Here is an 18,635-nt window from a genome sequence, read left to right on the forward strand (position 1 = left end):
TATTTACTTAAAATACTAACATATCTTTATAGTTTTAGATTATTTATATTTTTTAAATTCTGCATATTAAAGTAGTTAATATATTATATTTGTGACATTTAAAATAGTGGATTGGTTTTAATTTTACTTAATTTTGTTATTTAATATATTTATATTGTATTTAAAAGGTATAATGAGAAGATTTTTTCTTACGGGTACAGAGAGAGGATTTTTTTTCTTAAAGAGGGGATGAGAAATCATTTTTATCTCCGTAACAGAGACAGACCAGTGATGGGGATTAATATCTCCTACGAGAATAGGGATGGGGATTGAGATTCCCTTTTCGTCTCTCCTCGTTGCCATTCCTAAGGTAGGATTTCATCCTAACTATTTTATCGGAATAAAAATATAAGTTTAAATTAAGAATTGGGTTTGTTTTTACAAATGAAATGATTCAAACATTTAAATTGATTCAAATTGAATTCCAAATTTTTTTTTTAAAACAAGTTTGAGTTTTAGCTAATTGATCGGATTATTAGGTAATAAAATTGTTGATAGAACAATAAACAATAATATTTTACTAACAATGAACATAAATATTCGACCTATTATATTATGATTTGATAATTTTAAATTAATAATAAAATCATATTTAACTATATGAAAATATATTAATATTTATATATGTTTTTATTAATTAGAATTGCTAAAGAATAGTATATCCTGGTATCTAAATTAATTCTTGGTGGAAAAACACTAAATTTTACTCTTTAAAAAAACTAATAACTCCTCCATTCTATCTACTTGATAATATAGAAGTGTAAATTTTCAAGACAAATCTAAAACTAAAACTCCCCTGAATTCCCTAAAGCACCCTAGGATTCTTCTGAAATCCCCAAACTAACCCCAACCACAGTGGCAGTCTTTTTCCTAAAACGTCACAGTCGTTTACCTGAGCACGCTGCTCTGACCAGACATCCAGCAGCATTCGGCCACGTGGACATTCTGAACAGTCCTTTTATGAGTCAGAGCTCTCACTGATTGGCATGTGGCATCGCACAGATACCCGCAGAAGTCTCCCTGGTTTCCAAAAGTTTCACAGGCTTAAAACTTTCAAACCCTCTGTGTCCCTCCCTTTCAACCTTGACTCATCTTTCTCTCTCTTAGGGTTTCTGCTCTCTCAGCAAGCTCTGTATCGAAATTCAGCTTAGCCAATTTATGGGTAATTTTTATTTTTCATTTCTGTTTCTAGGTTGCTTTTATTTTTGCGTTTTTGTTGTAGCACTTTCTGCGTTGGTGAGAGCAACGACGATGAAAGAAATGACTACATTTTATGTTGGTTTCATCTTCAATTCTTATTTTTTGGGGGTGATTTTGTATAAAGTTTTTAATTTTAAGCTTGAATGATGATGACATGTGTTCTCTTTGCAACTTGGTGTGGCAGTGTGATCTTTGTTTGACCCAATCAGTGAATTTTCCATGCATGATCTTGTGATTCTCTGGATCATTTTTTATTTTGTGGTCAATAACTTTAGGTGCAATGTAATTGGCAGGTAAAGTTTTGTTTTTTCTTTGGATAGTATTAACCAGAATTCGGTTAAAGATTAATTTTTATAAATATATTCGACTTGTAATCAATATATTTTTTACACATGTATATTTTAGTTAATATACACTTGCATGTCTTGTTGCATGAGCCACTTTCGCAAATATAGTCAGCTTTTTCCCTTCTTTAGTGGAGACTGTTTAAATTGTATGATAATGAGGTAAATCTGTTCTAATTGGTGCATTAAGTTTTCGTAATACATTTCATACTGGTTAGCGGTAGTATTAGAGAATCAACTCTGAATTATAACTTAATTTGGGGAGATGAAAGCTAACTAAGAATGTCATCCTGAGACCGACTTGCTTTTGTTGGGTTGTTAACCAACCTGGTGGAAAAGAAAAGGTCATAAAATTTAGAACTTTTCTTACTACTCTGAATAAAAAAAATCTCAAAACTTGAATGAGTTCATTGAAATAGCCCTTTTACTTGTCATTCAACCCCTCAAATGGTCACAATGTTGAAACAGTGTCTTACAGTTCTATTCTGGGCTAGAAGTACTTTTATAGATTTTTTGGTCAACAACTTTGTGTATAGTGTAAACACTGCTATGCCTTTCTTCTTTGTTTAATAAAGTAAAGAAAGTAGTTATCATTGGAAATCTTTTGTGGACTTCTACTATCAAAATTCTTTCACCTGCTAGACCAGAATATTTTTATTTCTGTAGACTTAGAGGATTTTCCTCACTGTCCTTCTCATGTTATATGTCTTAAAGAATTAATGTTGGGTATGCGAAGATCTGTTAATTGCTTATTCAAGATTTTTTGTCCCTTTTTATGGGGAGGGAGCCACAAGTAATGAGTTGCACAATGTTATCCTGAAATAATAATCCACAATATATGTTAATGTATAGTTATGAAAAAATAAAGCTGCATACAAAGTTTACAGTAGAAACATAGTGGTTGAGGCGGTTGAGTCTGTTGCTAATCATTTAGTCCATTCTCTAGCAATGTTTCATGGGTAGCTGGGTAGCTAGTGAGATCGGTTTAAGCATGAAATTAGACAGTTGGATTTGCTTGGGGAAGAGAGATGGAATTTTAGTCTCACCAAAAAGTAATTGGCTGAGTACTTGATGAAAATGGACGGATGTAAACCCCTGTGGACAAACCCACGATGTGAGGCTAAAAGGAACAAGCTTTGTGAGAAATGGCTTGTTAGTAAAGTTTGGAAAAACTTTACATTATAACTAATTAGTTTCTAGTCAAGTTGAATGCTAATATACTTGAAAGTGAGTTAGATGATGATTCATTTTTTATGGTATCTATTATATTTTGAATAATAAATAAATTACGGAAAGGTGTTAGCTATCCCTGTTCAGTTATTTGTATTTACAAAAGATCTCTGTTTTTTTCTGGCGTATTAGGCTTGTAAGTTGTGAGATAGAACCACCTATGGCATCCATAATGATTCTTGAACACTACTGACTAATTGTATAATTCGAGGTGATTATTTGTCACACTTTTGAACATAAAGAATTCATTTGTGCTTTTTAATGTTGTTAATTACAAAAATTATGAGCATAAATTATCGTTTGCAGCTTCATATATCTGGTAACTACATTTATTTTATTGCCAATTATTTGAATTTTTTCGATATTAGTGATAACAATAATATTATTTGAAAAAATAAATGTTAAAGTTGACAACTAATTATATTTAAGCTGGTAAATTTTAGAAACTTATCAGATTTTCTTGCTTATTAAAGATCATAGAATTAATGAAATGGAATCTCAAGCTTATTTTGTTCAAATCCTATGGATTCAAGATTAATATTAGAATTTAGAATGTTGGATTGACTACAATAAAGGATCTTGTTGTTCTTATCATCTGCAGTAATGTAATAAGAGAATTGCTGGAATAGAGAAAAAAGAAATCGTGTAGTTTGCCATGGACCAATCTGAGCAAAATCAACAGCATCATCACCAACCTCAGCAGCCCGTGATGGGAGTCATAGCAGGTGGTGGCCAGATGGCATATCCTACGCCTCCCTACCAAACTACTCCCATGGTGGCCTCAGGTACTCCTGCTGTAGCCGTGCCATCCCCAACACAGCCCTCTGCTGCCTTCTCAAATTCTTCACACCAGCTTGCCTTCCAACAAGCCCAGCACTTCCACCATCAACAGCAGCAGCAGCAGCAACAGCAGCTGCAAATGTTCTGGTCCAACCAAATGCAAGAAATTGAGCAAACTTTCGATTTCAAGAATCATAGTCTCCCGCTTGCTCGGATCAAGAAAATAATGAAAGCTGATGAAGATGTTAGAATGATTTCAGCGGAGGCTCCTGTCATTTTTGCAAAGGCTTGTGAGATGTTTATTCTTGAGCTGACCTTGCGCTCTTGGATCCACACGGAAGAGAACAAGAGGAGGACTTTGCAAAAGAATGACATTGCAGCTGCCATATCAAGGACTGATGTTTTTGATTTCTTGGTGGACATCATTCCTAGAGATGAACTGAAAGAGGAGGGACTTGGAGTCACTAAGGCTACAATTCCTGTTGTGGGTTCTCCTGCTGACATGCCTTTATACTATGTCCAACCACAGCATCCTGTTGGACCTACAGGGATGATCATGGGAAAGCCGGTCGATCAAGCAGCAGCTCTCTACGCTGCCCAACAGCCTCAACCACCTGTGGCCTTTATGCCATGGCCTCAAGGTCAACCACCACAGCAGCAGCAGCAGCCGCAACAGCAATCTCAACAGCAGCCAGCCGATTCTTAATGTGTAATGTCAGGTAATTATGTGTCTAAGTAGGGCTTCTGAATATCAGGGATGGATTCTAGTTAGTGTCAGTTGATAGTTGTAATATCTATCACACTCTGCGGATGATAATGCTAATCTCATTGTGGCAACTGGATCATGTATTGGCTTGTGTTTTTCTCTTCTTTTGATTGAAATTGTGTAATGGCTATTGTTTAAATTTCTGTTTGCCTTGTGTCGATTATTATCAATCTTGAGTTCGAATTTCCGTTCAGTAGTTTGGATCGAGATTAAATAATACTACTCATCCTATTAATAGTACTGTTATTTTTCTGGTGATATTGTTTATTACATAGACAGCTTTATGATGATATTATATTACTCTCAACAAGTTTAAATTGACTATTATAGATTTGGCGTTTGGGTAGGGTCAGATTGAATCCATCCTGATCAAATCAGGAGTAATAGCAAATAAACAAGCAATAACGAATCAAGAAAACAAATCCTTAATGAACTAGAAGAACTTCATTTATGATTCAAACAAAGAAAACCAGAAGATCATCATCATTATCTTTTTCATCGTCACGTTCACAACAAAAACCTTAATCTTCATCAACTCTAACGAAAGCCCATGCATTCTCGTTCCTCACTGCTTCTTCTTCCTCCGGCGTGAAGTCATTATCAGTCCCAAATACGCTCTCACATACTCCACACTCTTATTCTTAATCCTATCGGCAATCGTCTCCGTCAAAAATTCCAACATTTCTTTAATATTCAAATAATTGGCCGCTAGAATTAGCTCCTTCAACTGCTCGTTACCCTTCTCTTTAATGTACTCCGCGTTAAACTTCTTCACCTCATCTCTCTCCACACCCTTGGCGCGAAAATCCAGGTGGGCCTTGCAGAACTCGATAATCCCCGCGAGTGGCTCCGCCGAAACATTTGGCAATGGTACCACCGTGCCGTCAGCTGCGTCCTCGTTCTCGTCGAAGAACGATTTGACGATCTCGAACTCCATGGCGACGGGCTCGTCCACCTCGAAGAGGTGGCAGTCGGCAGTCCTCAGAGAAATAATTCGCTTGGTTAGGGGTAGCTCGGACATGTCGTTCGTCGTTGGTTGGTTGGATTGTGCTGTCCGTGTTGTAAGAGTTTGAGCTCTGTCTGGTAACAGGCGTGAAGAGTTTGAAGAAGGGGGCATTTATCGTGAAAATTTAAGGCCGGGAGACTTATTCTCACCCAGTGGTGTCAATGGGCCGTGCTGGGCCTTCTCTAGCTCGGCCCATCAGGCTAATAAATCGGATTAGACCTGAAGCCTAAACAGTAATGGGTTTATGGTTAGACTGACTCATTGACATATAAAGACTAATCTCATATAGTAATGAGTTTTAATTAGGTCGAATTTTAATCAGGCCGACCTATTTAATCAATTTTTTTTTAAAAAAATTATAATTAAAATTTTTAAACATAAATTATTTTTTAATTATTAAAATCGAGAACAGTATCTCGAATATTTTATTTATAATCTCTCACTTGTAGCGAAAGAATACCGTAATTACATAATGAAAAATATTATAAATTAATAATATAGTATAAATAAATTAATTTATATATTGTATAAATTACAAAACATAAATAAAATATATCTATTATATAACATTTATCTACTTATCTTCTATATCTAAATTTCTGAATTTTTTAAAGATAAAGAATTATTATTTGTGAATTCAGATATTTTATAATATTTTGTAATGATAAAATTAAAATAAAAATAAAATTATAAATATAAAGAATTATTATTTACGAATTTAGATATTTTTGGAAAGAGAGTTAATGAGAGAAAATAAGATTAAAAATATAATGAAATAATTGAGATTAAAATATTAAAAGATTTGTAAATAAAAGTAAAAATAAAACAAAAATATAATGAATTTATATAAAAAAAAATTAATTAAAAAAATTTTAAAAAAAATTAGACAGAGGCCAACGGCTTCTGCCACAAAAGGCAGAAGCAGATTCTGCCTCTGCCTTATGGCTGAAGCTCCAAGGCTGAAGTAAAAAAATACTTATTTTTTTGTTTTTATTTTTTATATACAATACCAGATAGGGGTCGGGTTAGCCTATAGGCTTACTATTAAAACCCTAAACCCAATTCGATAGGCCTATAGGTCTAGCTCGATATGCTACAATATCGGGTCAAGTCTTCTCGTGTCGAGCTTTTTTTTCATATTTCGAGTCAAGCCTCTATTTAGTCGGGTTCAATTGATGTGTCTATTCTCACCCAAGATTTATTCCATTCACAGACAAAAACATGTCTTTCCAGAGTCTCCTCATTTGGGAATACAATTGTCTCTCTGAATAAAGATTAGATAGTCTTTATCAAAGAGTGAATCAAGAAAATGAGAAAATATTGAAAAAAGATGAGAAAATGATAGAAAAAAATACAATATTTTAAAATTTAATTATAAAAAAATATTAAAATTTTAAATTTAAACAAATAAATTATATTTTATTATTTTTAATATATTTTTAGTTAAATAATAATTTTATTTTTAAAATTTAATTAATTTAATTAATTTTAATTGTTCACCATTGAACATTTGAGGTTTTAATAATTAATGGATGCTATCGTATGAATGGAACAAATTTAGAATGGGAATAAGTCGTTTGGCCAACATAATTTGGTGATTTCAAAAATCCTAAAAAGAAAAGTTAATTTTTATGGAAATAATTTCACACACCAAAAAATTGTGTTATGAAATCATTCATGATCAAGTTGAAAAACTTCAAATACAACTTTTGTTAGTTGTTTTTCACGAACTATGCAATATGCATATTAATTTTACATAGATTATTTTTAGTATATAATTTAGGTATAAAATAAACTATCATATATAATTTGGTATTATTTTATCTTTAATTTACGATCATCCAATCACATCATGACATATAATTTATATAATAATAAAATTATATGTACACACTTTTGATATATAATTTAGATGCATAAATAATATATTCTCATATAATTCGATGATTTTAAATTAACGATAAAATAAAACTCAATCACATGATGAAACATTATTTATGTATCCAAATTTTATATTAAAAGTGTGTATATATAATATTATTTTTTATATAATTATGCAAATGAAGATTATTTATAAGACAAGAAGTAGCATTCATGTAATTATGTAATTATAGATGTTTAATTGTTAACTCAATATGGGTCATGTTTGGACCTAGTTTGACTAGAATTCACCCCATTTGGAAGTAATCAATTAGGTAAAGAGCAATTTTTTGTTTAGAGTAGTAATTTGGGTATGAATGATGATGTCTCACAATATAATTAATTATTTTTTTAAATAAAATTATCTGATCATATAATGATACATATAATATCTAAATTGGTATGTCGCACACGGTTTTATTGATTAGGTAAAAAGTCGAGGAAATGCAATCTTCTCAATTCTAATATCAAGTCTTGAGTCCATAGGATTTGAACAAATAAAGCTTGAGAATCCAATTCATTAATTCTAAGATCTTCAAACAGCAAGAAAATCTGATATTCTTTCTAAAATTTACAAGCTTAATTATAATTAGTTGTCTACTTTTACATTCATTTTTTCAAATAATTGGCTATAAAAAATAAATAAAATATGCACCCATTCACCTATAAATATTGCTGTTTCTACTTCCCATCAATCCAATTCCAGTCAATCAATATTTCTTTCTGTGAATAAATTGAGTCAATTTTTCTTCTTGCAATGGAGAGAACTGAGTTGCTTCAACAAATTGCCATCACAAGACAAGCTTTATTCGATGAGGTTTAATTCTAATTTTCTCTTTATTTTTTCTTTTTCGCCAACGAACCCACTTGATGGAGTTCGACCACCCCTTTGCGGTAGAGTCTGATTGTCAAACTAGTAAACCTCGAGAAAAAAGTATTAATGCATACACTTAAGTCTATTTGTGAGGGTCTGAAGTTGAACCTAGGTCCTCCGACTCCGTACTTAAGATTTCTTCCTTTGTGTAATTACCCATAATTTATTTCATTTTTGTGTAGGGAATTTTGGATAAGCATTTCACTTATCTTGAAGATCTAGAAGAAAATGGAAACCCTAATTTTGTTGAAGACACCACAGGATTATTTTTCAGGGACTCCACCAAAAGACTGGCCACCATTCAGCGGACTATGTAAGTTCATAGTTAAGTTTTTAACTATTTCATTAACTAAAATAGTCTCAATTAGAACAATAATTAATACTAATAACTATTTTTTATTTCTTTTTTTTTTTTTTTTCATAGGGAGACCACTCCAGTTGATTTCATGAAGTTGGATAAATGCTTTTACCAATTGAAAGGAAGCAGTGGCAGGTGAGTTCGAGTTTGAGCTTATTGATCTTAAATTGGGTCTTGTTTTAATTCCATTCAAATCAAATCCAGTTCTAATTTTGATTAACGTGTGCAGCATTGGTGCCATAAGAGTAAGGAATGAAGTGAATCGAACCAGAGAATTATGTGAACAGGGGAATCTGGAAGCGTAAGTGATTTGTTCTTCACTATTTTCTGCAATTATAATCGATTTTTAAGAAGCGATTAACTGATAATTAAATTTCATAATTACCAGTGCAAAGGTAGCTTTCCAGCAACTGAGAAATGAGCATGAAATTCTCAGGACTCGCCTTGATTCTTATCTTCAGGTCTGTCTCTGGTTCTAAATTGATACAGTTTATTAATTCTTGATTTTGTTCCTTTGGGTTGAACCCACCTCACCAAGCAGATGAACCTGGGACCAATGATCGGCCTTACAACTATTACACTAGGAAATGTCTTGATTGCTTATAACAATGTCTGTTTTCTGTATTTTGTTTATTTCCAGCTAGTGAGAGAAGCTGAATCTGGATCTGAAACTTCTGAAAGTTAGGAGGCAGGCTCATGTGCAGCTGAAGCTCCAGAAAATGTCGATACAGAAGCAGCATTAATGGATATTTGCGTCCATAATTAATCTCCAATGTTGTAATTTCTCAGTCTGTTTCGATCAAGGGTTTTAAAAGTTTCTGTTTAAAATAAAGCGTGGCTTCATTTCTGTTATGTAAGGTCTATATGTAATAGATAATAATAATAATGTTCTTAGGCCTGAACTGGAGGTTGTCTCGGCAAAAGGTGTATCTGAACCGGTTGGTTAAATAAGTAGCATTAGCATGACGTTAACATAATGTAGTTAAAATAAAAGACAAATTATTCTAAACAAATCGGAGGAAGAACATGGTTGCGCCACCATCGACCACCGAAGAAGAGGTTGATGATAGTGCAAATTTGGCTAAAATCAAATTGAATCTCTCATTCGATTTCGGTAAGGTTTGCACGTCAGAAAACCACCTGGGAGGGATAGGTGGGTAGTGGTAGAGTTGATAACGTGTCGGAGTGAATCGTTACAAAGAATAATCACCGTAAAAAGATAATATATTTTGTCGGGGTGTAACGTAATGTTTTTAACTTTGAGGGGTTGGTGTTAACCTTAAAATATAAAAATTTTATAAAGAGAAAAAAAAAAACTTTTTAGAACTAAGTTACAAAGAAATTGTTAGTTTTTAAACCTAAACAAGAAAAAGGGATAAATTCTTTTTTTAAATAAAATTATTAGGTAACATTTTTATATTTTATTTTAATAATAAAAATTAAATAACAAATGAGTATTTAAATTTTAAAAAAATTAAAAATAAAAGTTTGATAATATACTAAACTGTAGATGGAAATAAGTCTTTTCACCTTATTGTAATATTAATATATTAAATGAAATGTGCATTCAAAGTTTAATAATTGTACCATAGAAAAAATCCAAATAACTGAAAAAAATAAATTAGATATACGATAATCGATCGATCTCGTCTTCGTTGTTCGAAAAGACAATTTTTCTTTCCAGACAACGTCTCTCAACGCCGGATGGGTTGGGGTGGAGTTGAGGTAGGCTATCGGAGGAAGGGAAACCGTTCGGAGGAAGAGACAACTGGCGATGGCGTCAGAGAAAATGAACGGATTTTAAAACAAAACCTTAAGGGGGGAAATATGATCTTTTCAAACTTGGTTTAAGGGATAAAATGTTAGTTTTTAAACTTTTAGGAGAGAAAATAAGATTAAATTTTCAGATATTAGGGTTCTATTAAATTTAACCAGTCATGAGTGGATAAATGGTATTTTCAAAGTTAACGAAGAGAACTTTAGAAAATCAACATACTTTGGGTGGAAATTAGTCCTTTGGCCTTTAAAATACTACAAAATTTGGAACTGAGGGATTATTTAGGCTAATAATATAATTTCAGAAAAAAAAATATATATTTCAAGAAAATTCAAGAATAAAAATTGCACAAATTTAAGAGAAATAAAACGGAAACAGATAATTTGACTCAGCATTTTCATTTCAAAATTTTCAAAAATGGTCAATGAATGATATAACCATCATCAACCATAAACACATCAATCCGATCATTTTTTGAATTGAGAATAAAATAACACTCAATTAAATGATAAAATATTATTTTAATTATGTACTCAAAACTGTGTGATCATAGCTTTGAGCCACATAAATATTATCACTAAAAATACAAAGTAATTTCAGTTTTAAACTAAGAATTACTTAGAAGCTGCTGGACAAAATGCAGCTTAAATGTGTAAACAAGGAAGATAATGTACAATCAGCAAACTAATCAACAGATCTTTTTCTCTTTTTATTCTTTTTCTTCAGTAATCCTTTTTCTGCTAGTGTTTTGAATTTCTGTTTTTTCCGTTCTTTCACTTTCTCTTCGAATCCGTCGTCCATTGACTTCATCGTTGCGACTCGTCTGGCCTTGTAGACCTGCAAAAGTTTCAATGCTAGAGCAAATTTGGAATGCCATAAAGACTAATGACCAATGTTGCATAACGCAAAGATCTTTTCTTACCGTAGTAATATCAGAAAGAACATCTTTCTCTTTGCATTCGAATTCTTCTAGTTGTTTACCAATAACTGCTTCTATTTCATGAATGAGATCTACATCATTCTGCAAAAATCCCAGGCCTCTGAGGTTAAGTGAAATATGCATAACATAGAATTATGGAGATCATGTTATATGAAGATTTAAGCGAATGGTTAATGTATAACATTAAGAGACTAAAATGTCATCTCTAGGGTATTTCTGTACTCACCTGGGTAATAAAGCTCACAGCAAGGCCGCCTCTGCCTGCTCTTGCAGTACGCCCTACACGATGAACATAATCTCTAGGATATCTGAAAGGGGCCTGATATTGTTAGAATCCATATCGTGAAAGATTTATAGAAAAGAAATAGTAAAATTAGAATATAACCTAGGAATATCGTAGTTTATCACAAGGTCAACAGTAGGAATGTCCAAACCACGACTCGCAACATCAGTGGCAAGCAAGATAGTAGCTTGTCCTGATTTGAATCGGTGAAGCGCGGAAAGCCTTGAAGACTGAGATTTGAACGAATGCAATGCTGCAGCTTCCTGTTCCAGTTCTTCCAGTAATAAACTTAAAAGGTGACAACTTCTGCAGAGCAGTTGACATAAATGACGAAAGAGACCAACTCAGTAGAAATACAAATAATGGAAACAAAAAGAAAAAAATTGCCAACATCTCTGTCAAATTAAACTTGCCAAAGTAAATATAAACCACGCTTGCAGCGGTTTATCAATCAAGTAATTCAACATAACAAGATAATGGAGATTAACAGAATAGCTACAACACTAGTTTATTCAATAAATTCAGCTATAATGCTTAAAAGAATTTATACCTGCAGGTGGAGACAAATATTATAGCCGAACGTATGCCCATATCTTCCATCTTTGATAAAATGTGCACAAGATAAACATCCTTTACATTTTTGGGGATAAAAATATACTGTTGTTTAAGAGTCTCAACCGTCTTGAAGCCTTCATATGCTTCATAAAAGAATGCTTTATTTGCAGAAAGCTCTAGCAGTGTCTGTAAGTCACTAGTCATTGTTGCAGAAAATAGCAAGGTCTGTCTATTCTTTGGCAAGCACTGGAAAACTACTCGTAACTCCTCTTCAAAGCCAGCATCTAAAACTCTATCAGCTTCATCCAACACCAGAAACTGAACACAGTATAAACGAATACAAATGAGTAATTTCCAGAATAATCGCAAAAGGAAGACATGCTACACAGAAAAACCCATCTCAGTACAAATACAAAACCTAGGTAGAGTAAGAACACACAAGATATTCCTTTTTCTTTATAGTTCTCTTTTCATTACCATTTGCATTTCCATTAAAATCGGAAAGAAGTAATTTGATTGGTAGGATCAAGTATAAATTCTTCTGCCCTTTTGTTTCAAACAGCAGAGGACTAAAGTGAAGATTTTAATGCACAATTCCTCAACACCTCTTAACTTCAACCCAACTCCAAAAACCCCAAGGTGAAAACAATGAACAGAAGCAGTATAATACTTCAAAACCCCACTTCTAAAATCCCTACCCACTCAGTCTCTCTATACCTTATCAATTAATACAATTATCAGGATGATGAGATTGAAATTCAACAAACAATGTTAAATGACCATAACACCAACAAAAATTACTACTAATAAACAACTACACATCCAAGAATTTCAACAATGACAGACAAACTTTACATGAACACCAAAATCCAAATTCTACCATTAAACTCCATTTATAAACAACTACATATCCAATAATTTTAACAATGGCAACCATTAATCCAAATTGTACCATAAACTACATTCATCAGTTCATCCCACCAGTAATAACATATCACATTTGCTTTGAACTATACACCAGAATTAGCAATTCTAAACCTAATACAGCATTGTGCCAGCCACCATACCTTGGTTCTAGAAAACACTTGAGGAATATCAGGATCTTCCTCAAGCAAGACCTTAATCCTGCCAGGAGTAGCAATAACTACATGAGGTCTATTCATCAATCCCTTGGCTTGATTTAACATATCCATGCCTCCAACCACCACCTCACACCTCAAATGCAAGCAAGAACCCAAAGCCTTAAACTGCTCAGCCAACTGAAACGCCAGCTCCCTCGTTGGCGTCATCACCAACGCCAACACCCCGTACGGCTCTTCCGCCAACCGCTGCAGTATCGGCAGCGCAAATGCCGCCGTTTTCCCACTCCCAGTCTGTGCCAGACCCAAAACGTCGCGACCCTCCAAAATTTTCGGAATGCAGTGAGCCTGGACCGGTGTGGGCCGCGGCATACCCAATTCCTTGCATGTCTCAACGGCCCACTCGGAGAGACCCAAGTCGGCGAAAGTGGTGGTATTGGCGGCGGCGGCTGTAGAGGAATCAGGGGTTGAATTTGTAAACTTTTCAAGTTGTGGAGGTTCTTTGGTGAAGTTAGGGTCTTGCTCTTGAGGGTTTTGGGGTTTGGGTTTGGGTTTTGGTTTAGGCTTAGCTTTGGATTTGGAGAAGAGAGGGAAGTTTTCATCAACAAGGGAATCTTGTTCCATGTTAGGGCTGTTTGGATGGATGGAAAATCAGAGGAAAATTGAAACTTTTCTGGGAAAGCGTCTAAAAATCCTGTCTTCTTGAAGATTCAAAACTCCGAAGGGTGAAATTTTTTCTTCTAGAAGTTCGGCTTGTGTGAAAACAAAGGAGAAGAAGCAAAAGGGGTTTGGCTGTTAATTGGTGACGTAGGTCAGCTTCTATCTTTGAAATATCACTTTGTAAGCCCCATAATTATTTCCATGACCGTGGTTTCAGGAAATAACAGAAATGTCCCTCAGAATTCCTTTACATTAATTTATGCTAGTGGTGGATTGATCCGAGCCTAACCGGAATTAGGGTCATTTTTGTTTGAATTACTAAAGAAGATGATTATTTGAATCTGGATAAAATCACTGGTGAAAAAAAAATCATCAAAAACAAAAAAAAATTATTCAAACATAAAATCATTGAAAAAAAAAAATTACCAATTAAGTGAATAAAATTAATAAAATAAAAATGTTTAAAACAAGTCAAACAATGATCTAAATTTGAATAATTTAGATTGAATCCATCTCTTATTTAATCAATTTGTTATTGTCGACAACTTTATATGTCTAATAATATTTTTATTATTTTAACATTAATAAGTGTTTATAAGATTTATTTATTTAATGAATACTCATTTGTACATCTAGTTATAAAATAGGTATTATTACATGATTGTTGATATTTTATCTTGGTTGAAAGATTTGTTCCCACTTAAAGTATAGTAAAATCTAAAGTATAATATGTAATTTTTAAAAATCTAAATACTCATTTATGAATAATTTTATATCAAAAATTTCGATTAAAGTTAAGAGTAAAATCGTTATTTAACAAAAAAATTTAAAAAGATTAAATTTTTATCACATTTTCCACCTCAATTTTAAATTCTCATAATTTTCCACTAAATGTTATTTCAAAGTTTGAAATCTCATAATTTTTTCTCCAGTTTTTCTTTTCTAACAACTCACTCTTTTTTACTATATATCAACTGACCTTTTCTCTTTCTTCTCTCTTATCGGTTGGCTTTTTGAACTTTCATTTTATCTTCGTCAGAGATAAAAACCATTGTCTCCATCTTAGACAAAAATAAGGGTCTTCATCTTTGTCTAAAATGAGATGAAGGTCTTTGTCTCAGACAAAAACCTTTATTTCAGATGAAAACCTTTAAATCTTAATTTTCACTAAGATTTTTAATAAAAATCAGATAAATTTTTAAATTTTTAAAAATTAAAAAATTGTTATAAATAACCCAATAGATATTGTCCGTTTTGGGCTTCAAGTCCGCACGATTTTGTTCCTAAAACGCATCTCTTGGGTAAAAGGCTTCTAGCCCTTGTTTATATACAAGCTCAGTAAACTACATGGAAGTGATGTGAGACTTCAGGTCACAACAAAAATAAAATTTTAAAATTTTATTAGACCTTATGCGGTATCAAGACTTTTGACGTTTGTGAAAATTGCTGAAGCTACCGAAAACATGTAAGGTAAATACTTCAAAATTCTATGCATCTAATCCCAGTATATGGTTTTTTTTTTTAATACCTACACCATATGGTTTCACTATTTCTTTGACCCTAAACTTCAAAATTTTTTACAAAACACACCTTTTCCCCGACCATGACTAACTGGCACTAGACTGCCAATTGGGAACACAGGAAATACCATGATTGTGTGATGTGATGTGACTGCGAGCTAACCAGCCTCCATAAAATTCAAAAAAAGAAAGCAAAATAAAAGATAAAGAGCCAACCGGAGAGCGAGACAGAGAGAGAGAGAGAGAGCGATTCTGTAGTCGTTAATGAAGATGGAGTCACCATTCAAAGCGGATATAGTGAAGGGCAAAATTGCTTTGATAACAGGAGGTGGTTCAGGAATTGGGTTTGAGATTTCTAAACAATTCGGTGAACATGGAGCCTCCATTGCAATCATGGGACGGCGCAAGCCAGTCCTTGACGCCGCCGTTTCTACTCTTCAGTCTCTTGGGATTAAGGTGTAATTTAGTCTTTTTCTTGAAAAATTTCTCATTTTTTATCTGAGTAGTGCTTTTTAATCATTTATCTTTATTTTTTGTCATCACCAAGGGATTTGTCGTCTGGTTTTATTTTGTTTATATATTTATTTATTGGTTCTGATTTGCAGAGGAAGCTGTTAAGCTATATGAGTTTATTTTAATTCTATGTTTCATTTTCATTTTGTTGGCAATACCGTAATTATTTCTCTGGTTCTCCATTAAATTTCTCATTTTTATTATCTGGTTCTTCTATGTCTTTGCTTTTTTTTGGTTTAAATGCGCATTTATCTTTTGCAATTCTTGTTTGACATCTTCTCATCTTCTTTCTCCTTCTTGTGATTTGTTGCTTTTGTTTTGCTGAGGGCGTTAACTTCATTTTTAAAAGATGTTTCATTTGCATATTATTGTTCGTCAAGTGATTGCCCGTCTGTTTCTTTTTCAGGTTGTCTTGATAGAGTTATGGTTTGATTTAGCTGAGAATTTTAGTTGAGTTCATTTTGTTTTGGGAATTTTCTCAACCATCCCCCTGTGGTTAATGAGAAATTTTTCTTAACCATAGAACTATAAGCATGTTATAGTTTTTGTCTATTTTTGTATAGTCTACAATTTAATTGCTGGGGATTACCAGTCCTTGCCTACCAGAAAAGGAGAAAATTCTGGGAACTTTGATAAGGCCATCAATAACTTGGTTCAGTTTCTTTGTCTGGGTTCACCGGGTTTTAACCTCTTTTTCTTCTAATAGTAGCTGCAAAAGTGATGTTAGTGCTAACCTTAATTTTTGTCTGATTAGTTGGATTACTTATGGATGATGTGCAGTTTCATACATTTTACCTTTGCATTAAGTTGATTATGCAATCGATTGAAGATTATGTTACTTTTGCTCTTATACTGAAGGCTGTAGGCTTTGAGGGGGATGTTCGCAAGCAGGAAGACGCAAAAAGAGTTGTTGAATCAACTTTCAAGCATTTTGGGAGGCTTGACATTCTTGTAAATGCTGCAGCTGGAAACTTTCTTGTGTCAGCTGAGGATCTGTCCCCTAATGGGTTTCGAACAGGTCGTTTTTTAATTCTGATTACAATAAGGTTTATTTTCACTTTTTTATTATCCTGCTTGAAGCAAAAACTAGAAGCAAGTAGCACAATATATCTAATGGAATTAAGATGCATAAGGGTGAAGTCTTGAAATGACTTGTTTAAAAACTGTGGAGAAAAGTATCCCAATGCCTTTACCTTGCTAACTTGAGAAAGTGATGGTAAGGATGAGTCAAGTAGGGTTTACTGGAGCCTCCAGTCTCATCTTTTTCCTTTTCTCTCAAGACACAATGTGTGGTTTAGGGTCGGATTCATTGGACGTCCAAAACGAACACTTGGCACAGATGATTAGCCAAAAAATAACAACTACAGGCTGTTTTTGGTCTTTAGCTAAATGCATTTTTCTTTCTGTCATCCTTGCAGTTATGGATATTGATTCTGTTGGCACATTCACCATGTGCCACGAAGCACTGAAATATCTCAAAAAAGGAGGACCTGGAAGAAGCCCATCTGGTGGAGGTTCAATTTTGAACATAAGTGCCACTTTACATTACACAGCTTCTTGGTATCAAATACATGTTTCTGCTGCTAAGGTTTGCCACAATTTTTTTTCTTGCTTGTTGTGACAATTAGGTAACATTTATGTTAATCTTCTTCATAATTCTCTTCTGACAGGCAGCCGTTGATGGTATAACTAGAAACTTGGCATTGGAATGGGGGACCGACTATGATATTCAAGTCAATGGAATTGCCCCAGGCCCCATTGGTGACACCCCTGGCATGAGTAAACTTGCACCTGACGAGATCACTAGCAAAGCTCGAGAATACATGCCATTGTATAAATTAGGAGAGAAATGGGATATTGCTATGGCTGCTCTGTACCTTGTTTCTGATGCTGGTAATCTTTCTTGCTTTTGCTAGTATCCAGATACCAAATATCTCACAGTTATCTTTTCTTTGTCTATGTCTATATACAAATTAGAAATTTTAATATTAAATCTTCATGCACCAATGACTGATACTGTGATAGTTAAATGTGACTGCTCCTTTGCTTAATTATAATAAATACATATAAATTCCTTTAATACTGTTTCAGAACTTACAAGTTTTCTTTCTCTTATTTTCTGCGGGTTGAAACTCATCCACATTTATGCATTTTTAGGTAAATATGTCAATGGAACCACCCTCATAGTTGATGGAGGACTTTGGCTCAGCCAGCCTCGCCATCTGCCAAAAGAGGCCATCAAGCAGCTTTCCCGAGCAGTGGAAAAGAGGTCTAGAGACAAACCAGTTGGGGTTCCGACCAGCAAGCTTTGACCACAACAATGAAACTATGATCATAAATGGGTTTCATATCCATCATTTGCTACAAATATATAATTTATAATAAAACAAAGTTCTCAATGTTCTGTTAATCACATTCCAACCAGCATGGATCATCATTGAATAATATTAGTTTTATTGCGTATGGAACTTTTATACAATATGAATTGTATTTGTATTTTGTAGACAGATTGACAACCTTTCAAAATAATCACATTCACATTGAGCAGGAAGTCTTAGATATTCAATTTCAAATCAAATTTTAGCAAGAACACAAGACAAGCCGATCATGAAAAGCAAAGAATGAAATAATTTTCACCGTACAAGCACCTTCTAAGCCAGTTGAGGACTTCGATGCGGTTGGCGTAACATCTCTAGTTCCCTCCCTAACTGGCCAAAAAAAGAAAGCACAGAAAAGCTACAAAGAGCCATTTGATTTATAACTTAAAAGTCTTCAATTGGGCTTTCCAGTA

General features: G+C 33.5%; 5 protein-coding genes across 5 annotated transcripts; 3 read left to right on the plus strand and 2 right to left on the minus strand.

The window, feature by feature from the left end:
- The first annotated feature begins 1,017 nt into the window (after positions 1-1,017).
- LOC123197910 (nuclear transcription factor Y subunit C-2-like) lies at positions 1,018-4,599 on the plus strand. The gene is made up of 2 exons (XM_044612421.1): positions 1,018-1,201; positions 3,415-4,599. The coding sequence occupies exon 2, from the start codon at positions 3,469-3,471 to the stop codon at positions 4,297-4,299; it is 831 nt and encodes a 276-aa protein (XP_044468356.1). The 5' UTR covers positions 1,018-1,201; positions 3,415-3,468; the 3' UTR covers positions 4,300-4,599.
- Positions 4,600-4,784: 185 nt separating this feature from the next.
- Positions 4,785-5,491, minus strand: LOC123197911 (SKP1-like protein 14). The gene is given in 2 exon segments (XM_044612423.1): positions 4,785-4,975; positions 4,978-5,491. Coding segments are annotated over 2 exon segments (594 nt in total). The 5' UTR covers positions 5,477-5,491; the 3' UTR covers positions 4,785-4,880.
- Positions 5,492-8,007: 2,516 nt separating this feature from the next.
- Positions 8,008-9,489, plus strand: LOC123198367 (pseudo histidine-containing phosphotransfer protein 2-like). Its single transcript, XM_044613064.1, has 6 exons — positions 8,008-8,102; positions 8,342-8,472; positions 8,584-8,652; positions 8,747-8,818; positions 8,906-8,978; positions 9,158-9,489. The coding sequence occupies exons 1-6, from the start codon at positions 8,043-8,045 to the stop codon at positions 9,200-9,202; spliced, it is 450 nt and encodes a 149-aa protein (XP_044468999.1). The 5' UTR covers positions 8,008-8,042; the 3' UTR covers positions 9,203-9,489.
- A 1,284-nt stretch (positions 9,490-10,773) lies between these two features.
- LOC123197289 (DEAD-box ATP-dependent RNA helicase 36) lies at positions 10,774-13,956 on the minus strand. Its single transcript, XM_044611513.1, has 6 exons — positions 13,140-13,956; positions 12,068-12,390; positions 11,620-11,823; positions 11,461-11,542; positions 11,217-11,315; positions 10,774-11,131 (listed from the first exon to the last, which is right to left on the minus strand). The coding sequence occupies exons 1-6, from the start codon at positions 13,773-13,775 to the stop codon at positions 10,979-10,981; spliced, it is 1,497 nt and encodes a 498-aa protein (XP_044467448.1). The 5' UTR covers positions 13,776-13,956; the 3' UTR covers positions 10,774-10,978.
- A 1,488-nt stretch (positions 13,957-15,444) lies between these two features.
- LOC123197975 (peroxisomal 2,4-dienoyl-CoA reductase [(3E)-enoyl-CoA-producing]) lies at positions 15,445-18,395 on the plus strand. Its single transcript, XM_044612523.1, has 5 exons — positions 15,445-15,787; positions 16,703-16,862; positions 17,263-17,432; positions 17,515-17,737; positions 18,002-18,395. Exons 1-5 carry the CDS (start codon positions 15,596-15,598, stop codon positions 18,154-18,156), a joined length of 900 nt encoding a protein of 299 aa, XP_044468458.1. The 5' UTR covers positions 15,445-15,595; the 3' UTR covers positions 18,157-18,395.
- Positions 18,396-18,635: the final 240 nt, after the last annotated feature.

This window comes from Mangifera indica, chromosome 15 (assembly GCF_011075055.1).
Source record: "Mangifera indica cultivar Alphonso chromosome 15, CATAS_Mindica_2.1, whole genome shotgun sequence".
NCBI classification, from domain to species: Eukaryota; Viridiplantae; Streptophyta; class Magnoliopsida; order Sapindales; family Anacardiaceae; genus Mangifera; species Mangifera indica.

Bases quoted from the DNA above. Each gene is read 5' to 3' on its own strand.
- LOC123197975 (XM_044612523.1), top strand. From the start codon at position 15,596: ATGAAGATGGAGTCACCATTCAAAGCGGATATAGTGAAGGGCAAAATT. The intron at 15,788-16,702 runs GTGTAATTTAGT...CTTATACTGAAG, and splicing joins TTCAGTCTCTTGGGATTAAG to GCTGTAGGCTTTGAGGGGGA. The intron at 17,433-17,514 runs GTTTGCCACAAT...CTCTTCTGACAG, and splicing joins TACATGTTTCTGCTGCTAAG to GCAGCCGTTGATGGTATAAC.
- LOC123197289 (XM_044611513.1), bottom strand. From the start codon at position 13,775: ATGGAACAAGATTCCCTTGTTGATGAAAACTTCCCTCTCTTCTCCAAA. The intron at 11,824-12,067 runs GTATAAATTCTT...ACTGCTCTGCAG, and splicing joins ATATTTGTCTCCACCTGCAG to AAGTTGTCACCTTTTAAGTT. The intron at 11,543-11,619 runs GTTATATTCTAA...GGCCCCTTTCAG, and splicing joins ATAAACTACGATATTCCTAG to ATATCCTAGAGATTATGTTC.
- LOC123198367 (XM_044613064.1), top strand. From the start codon at position 8,043: ATGGAGAGAACTGAGTTGCTTCAACAAATTGCCATCACAAGACAAGCT. The intron at 8,819-8,905 runs GTAAGTGATTTG...CATAATTACCAG, and splicing joins GAACAGGGGAATCTGGAAGC to TGCAAAGGTAGCTTTCCAGC. The intron at 8,979-9,157 runs GTCTGTCTCTGG...GTTTATTTCCAG, and splicing joins GCCTTGATTCTTATCTTCAG to CTAGTGAGAGAAGCTGAATC.
- LOC123197910 (XM_044612421.1), top strand. From the start codon at position 3,469: ATGGACCAATCTGAGCAAAATCAACAGCATCATCACCAACCTCAGCAG.